Here is a 6,642-nt window from a genome sequence, read left to right on the forward strand (position 1 = left end):
GATTTTTACTGCACATAGATCTAGCACCATCTATGCATAACCCACATATCGGTACATATCACCCACTCAAGACCTTTTCTACTGGAATTAGAATCGAGGGTCTAAAAAAATTTCCTCGCTAGTTCCACATTTAAATGTTATAGTTATCATTTAATTTGTTTTTTTTTATTTTTATTTAGGATTTTTAATTTGAACAATCAATGATTATATTTTTATCACTAAAATTAGTCTCCTATTGAACTATTTGTTGGGAAACAGACAGTTGCTGTTTTATCAGCATGGTATAAACCCGATATTCGATATTCTACATAGCCAAGTTTTCAAATATTTCTGATTTCTCCCTTAGCATTTCGTTTAATAAAGTATCTACTTACCTACATCTATTTTAAAAATAAATATCAGTGCTGATTTTATTAAATGAAAATATTTAATAAATGTAATAAAACGTCATTAGAACTTTATGTCTTGATTTTTTAAATTATAGTTAGGAATTGTATTTATCCTTTACGCTTTTAATTTTGTTTTTAAGTCTAGAGACCACGATTAAAGAGGACAGGTACCTACTTAATATTATCTACAACTGCGATTCCTATTTAACACAGTAATATATAATATATATGTATATATTGTATATGATTGTTATCAACAAACCCGCCTTTTTTAAATATGATAATTGATAAATGATAATGTACCATGAGGGCTATAGAGATATGAAATGTATAGTCAATATTTTTGTTATTTTGTTGTAACTGTTATAAGTTATTACTTGTCTTAATAATCTGAATTAAGAATGATAAAATACCGAAATAATGGAAGACAAATTTTCAAGTATTTTTTTAGAATTGTTTATTTTTAATAAGTAGGTCCTAGGCAAAATGCAAACAAATGAATGTTTTGTTTGTGGCTATAACAATTTCACCGTTACTGATGGTGCATTTGTGTGCAATGAGTGTGGAATACAATCTCAAGTAAGCATGCATAATTTAATGATTTTTATTTTAAGGAAAATTAAATTATTTTATTGAATAATATAAAAGTAACAGTTTATTTAAAATGATTATTAATATTTAAAATTAAAATTATTATCTTTGTTGACATAAATCTAAATCATTGTTTTCTGTGTTTAAAATTGGGTTTATTAAATCTGTTAGGTAGAGATACCTACTTGAATTATATTTATATTTAATTATATTTTAAAACTCTAATCAAAAATGTATGTTCAATCAAAAACAGTAGGTATATAATTACACTTATTTTTCATTAAATATGTTCTTACAAAGATAATGAAATCATTTTTTTTTTTTATTGTAATATGTTATTTTAAATTACTTTATTTTCTTTTTAATTTTGCAGACTATTAGAGAAGAACACGTAGACTATCATGAAAATGTTAATCTTAACTATGAAGATCCAGCAAATATAGATCATGAAATAACTACAGGATCTCAACTAGAAAAAGCAAAAAAACTGTTATCTTGGGAATGTTATAATTTTATTCTTTTGGGACTTACAAATGAGATTATCGAACTTGGAGCTAAACCTAGCTTAAAAATTATAGTGTTACAATTATGGGTTCAATATTTGCAATGCATCGAAGTTGCATTTACGTCAAAGAAATTTAAGAAACTTCCAAAATTAAATACATCAATAATTGATATGTAAGATAAAATAATTTTGATAAAAAATGTTGTAACTATTTGAATTCTATAAATATTATTGTAACATCAAGAGTCTATTAATATTCAGATTACAACCATTATAGTATAAAATGCAGCAATAGGCTAGGTCATAATTAGAGCAGGGCAAGAGATGCCAGGGCGCAAATTTCAATAATACTTTTGCAATAATTTTGTCATGTAATATTTAAAAAATTTAAATTTATTTTAACAACCTACTACAGTAAAGTTTTTCCCTATTTTTATTATATAAAAGTTAAGGCTGTTGGAGCATACAATTTGAAATATCGGCAATTCATTATAAATGAAATATCGATATATTATATCTAGGTAATATTCTCATAAAATAGGTTGGTATATGTATGTGTTTATTGTTTATCTTTATAGCATAATTTTACATAAATATAATAATGTAATGGCCTGTCAAATGAAAATTTCCCATTTGTGAGGGGAGGGGGGTGCAAATGCATTGATTCGCCAGAGGTGCCACCAAACTTCAAAACGACCCTGGCAATATAATGTAAGTTTATTGATAGACAATTGGTTACAAAAAATCTTAAAATTACTATATCAGTTAACATCAGTTTATAAGTGGTAATTATCTGAATATTATTAAAATAATCATATAACAAATATTAAAAATATTTTCAGTGACTGTGAAATTTTATATGGAGTTGAAAATCTCAAAAAAAAAATTCTAAATGCAAAAATTGGAATAGCAAAAGAGAATAAAAAAAGGAGATGTTCCAATAAAAGAAAATCACTGACATCTAGTATTAATTCTAGTACAACAGATATTAATAAACGAAATAGAGTAAATTATTAATTAAATATTAATTATTATGACCTAATTTGAAAAATTGAATTACAGTTTAGCCGGAAATTAAAAAAATTAGACCACTCTACAAGAGATTCAAATAACGACTCTGTAGGATTATCAGATGATATTAGTTTATTGCAAAGAAGTAATAAGTCAAGGAAAGTCAAGTAAGATATAGTATTATTATTTATAATATTGATGTACATTTGTTTAAAAATATTATTTCAGAATTAAATTGACAAAAAATATAAAAAAATCTCTAACTTCAATGCCATCAAAGACTAAAGATCTTACTAATGAAGAATCATTAAAGCTTTTTAAAGCTGGCAGAAAACATTGGAATAGTTTAAAGAAAAAAGAAAAAAAAAATGTTTTATCTATTAAAAAGCTAATATCTATATTACAATTAGCTCTTATGATCAACGATGATGATATCTACCTATCTGACATACTTAGGTAAACTAATTTATATTATAAAACTTAGAAATTATAAAAAGTGTAGCAGGTTGCAAACTAAATACAGTAAAACCTCGATAAGACAGAATCGCTTGGGACCATGCAATTTTTCCGTGTTAACAGTTTTTCCTTTTTACCGAAGTTCCATCTTATCGAGGTTTTACTGTATTTTAATTTTAATTTTATTGTTTTTAGATGGATTCATGAAGGACATTTGCATGTAAATCGTGTTAACTTATTTTTACCAGAAAATTCAAAGCACGGTATTAACTTAAGTAGAATGGTACCTTGTTCATCAAGGAATTTTATAAATGAAGAATTCCATATGCTATTGAAGCATTTTAAAGCTGATAAACTACCTAATATTGATTTAAAAAAATTACTGTTGCGTTTTTGTGATGAACTTCAACTCCCAAGTGATTATTAATTTTTTAGAAATTATTTTTTTATCTATTATTTTTTATTATTGTATGTATATTTTTTTTAAAAATTAGATGATTTTACACATTTTGTTTGCAAACTTGTATCAATATCTCCTCCGAATGTTAAATGTAATCAAAAATTACCAGACATAGAAGTTAAAATAATGGCTTACATACTTTTTGCTGCCAAATTTTTATTTTGTCTTGATGGTAATGCAGAAAATTTATCCTCAGACTTTGCTGAAAAAATTAACCAGTATGTTATTTATTTATTTTTAAAACCAAAGCTCTTTGATTCAGGACCTATATACTTGTATTTTCTGATATACCGTTAAAAATTAATAAAATTAATGTTATATATTAAGCTTCTTCAAATTCCAATCAAAAAAATAAAATAAAATTTTAATTGATAAAAAAAATGTGTTACAATATAAAAGACTTAAATGTATCAACAGATTTAAAATAAAATATTGTTACATCCATCATTTAAATACCTAAAGATTATTTACATGCAAATATTTATTATGTTGTTATCTTTTAGATCAAATATAATTGACAAAAAATTGTTCAGCTGGAATGATTATGTGCAATACATAGAATTTAGAAATTGTATTGTATCTAAGTATAACTATGTTCTACATGAAAAATTGTATAAAAGCAATATACGCAACACTCAATTATTTATAAACGATTGGAATATTATGAAACCAACTTTACCTATATTAGAAGGTAATAGTTATGATTCATGTTCACTAAGTCAGTAGTTCTCAAACTGTATATGTGGAGCTGTAGGGTTCCGCTAAAGTAATTTAAGACTCCGTGGATACTTCAAATTCAATATTTTTAATTGCATATATTAATGTTTATCATGAATTATTATAATTTTTTAGGTTTTTTTTTTTTTTGGTTTAAAATAAACATTCATTTTTTTGACAACTTAGTTGCTCTATGAACAAAAAGAAATTTTTGAAAACCACTGACTTAAATATTATATCATTTAAATATATTTTTAATTAATTTTTATTATTGAATAGGAAACAAAATATGTAAAAGTTTTAGAGAAAACACTGAATGTTTACTTCAATCATTACCTGATTTTGGAAGAAAAGAAAATTATAGAGAAATTCCTGCCTCAACTAAACCATTGTCTTCAACTATAAAATGGATAGTTGAATATCATTCAATAGAATTAAGTAATGAAGCAAAAAGAATTCTAGAGAAAAATTTTACTCAAACTGATATTTTATATCTAACTAATGAAAAAAGGTATATATATATATATTATAAAATACCACATCAATTAAATAGTATAATAATATGCTATGAACTAGACATAAAATTGTAAAATGCTTAATTTTTTATGCTTGTCTAGAAATTAAAATACTTAAAATGTTCAATTATCATTTTTTGATAAAATATACTAATGCTAAATTACATAAACAATCACTAAACATTTAATGAATCAATAGTGAACTAATGGTCTCTTAAACATTAATTAGTAATTTATCCATATAAATTCATTAAAAGTATATATAATTCACACAAATATTATCAATGGTAAAATTTTCATACTTATATAAGTGGCATCATCTTAAATAAATAATAAATATATTCTACATGTTTTGAAATTCTACAAAATGGATATGTCTAGTTACGAGAAGAGGCAATTCAGACGCAGTGGCTAAAGTAATTAATGAAAGGAAATAAAAGGATAGGAAGGTCAAAAACAATGGGGTTAGATAGAATAGAGAATGATATAAAAATAGTTAATAGTTTATGTATATAAAGCAGAGGTGGAGGCAGGGTACTATATTTAGGACAATGGTGACCAACTCCAAAGAAGTAGATAGAGGAGATATATTCTTCCCTACCAAAAAAGAAAGTGCCCCTGATTATAGCCTAATAATGATTTTAAATTTCTGCAAAAAAGTTTGGAACCAAACAATAAAAAAACTCAAATGACACCCCTGAATAAATGTACACTTTCTTAATTTTTTTGATTTTGAGCATATTAAATTATCTTATAAGACAATTATATTTTTTAAATATCAAAATCATTATTTTAAAACTTGATGGGTAGAATTTATTTTAACCTACATTTCACATTTATAATAATTGTAATAAGTTATTAATTTTATTTATTACAGGATCTATGATTTAGCTGATGAGTGTAATATACCTATAGAAGTCAACTTCAGTAATCCATTACATTATACAAAACAAAAAGGTAGAGATTCCGATACTGTAGGAACTCTTCCATATGCTTCTCAAATTAATGTCTACTTAATAAATCAAGATGTATTTAAAAATAAACAGAATGAAACTACAAATAGTTCATATGAAGAAAAACCAAATACAATATTTTTAGGAACTGGTTCAAATTATTGGTTCATCTATATTAATAAAAATTTTTTAAATAAAGCAAACATTTCTAAAATAAATACAGTATTTAAAAAAAAATTACCTCACTCATTTTTATGGTTTATGCATCAGTGTTGTAGGATTTTAGATTGTCATATGTCTGATTTATATTTGCAACTTATGGATTTGGAGACAAAATTATCTACATTTATTCAATCAAATGAAACATCTAATCAAACAGAATGTGAAGAAATGATTTCCAATATTACTTTATAGATGTAGTTTGATAAGCTAAACAAATTATAAAGTAATTATATTCATCAATATTATTTCTAACTCAATGTTTTGTGAATAAAAATATGTTTACATAGTGATTTCTATTTAATTTTAATACCTAATTGATATAATAAAAACACAGTTTTAATTAATAGTAAAAAAAATTTGTTTCTTCTGTAAAGTTCCTAGTTAAGCTATTTGTTATACATATAATTAACACATTTAAACATCTATTAACAATATTAACATTTAATATACAATATATTTGTCTTAAAATAATATTTTATAGTAATATTATCAATTTAATTCTTTAAGCTGTAAGAATGATTATTTTTATTGAAAATAATTTAACAAATGTGTAAAATATGATAATATAATATATACTATATTGTAGTTATTCTTTTTTTTTTTTCACTTGGCATTTTTAAAAAAAAATTGCTAATATTTAATAAATATATATACTGCTAGGCCACATACACACTATGTATATTGATTTTTTTTTTATAATATTGTATAATTGTAAAAAATGTACTTACCTACAATGCAATTTAAAATATTGAGTCTAATCTACTGATTATGTATAATAAATAAAGATTACAGATTTTAAATTTTTCTTCTTACCTACTGGCAG

The 6,642-nt window shown here is 23.8% G+C and overlaps 1 protein-coding gene across 1 annotated transcript; it reads left to right on the plus strand.

Annotated features, from left to right (window-relative positions):
• The first annotated feature begins 713 nt into the window (after nucleotides 1-713).
• LOC132922537 (TATA box-binding protein-associated factor RNA polymerase I subunit B) lies at nucleotides 714-6,404 on the plus strand. Its single transcript, XM_060986105.1, has 10 exons — nucleotides 714-968; nucleotides 1,354-1,658; nucleotides 2,328-2,490; nucleotides 2,548-2,663; nucleotides 2,725-2,952; nucleotides 3,148-3,368; nucleotides 3,447-3,630; nucleotides 3,916-4,103; nucleotides 4,409-4,640; nucleotides 5,522-6,404. Exons 1-10 carry the CDS (start codon nucleotides 876-878, stop codon nucleotides 6,009-6,011), a joined length of 2,220 nt encoding a protein of 739 aa, XP_060842088.1. The 5' UTR covers nucleotides 714-875; the 3' UTR covers nucleotides 6,012-6,404.
• Nucleotides 6,405-6,642: the final 238 nt, after the last annotated feature.

Source organism: Rhopalosiphum padi, chromosome 2 (genome assembly GCF_020882245.1).
Source record: "Rhopalosiphum padi isolate XX-2018 chromosome 2, ASM2088224v1, whole genome shotgun sequence".
In the NCBI taxonomy this organism is placed as follows: Eukaryota; Metazoa; Arthropoda; class Insecta; order Hemiptera; family Aphididae; genus Rhopalosiphum; species Rhopalosiphum padi.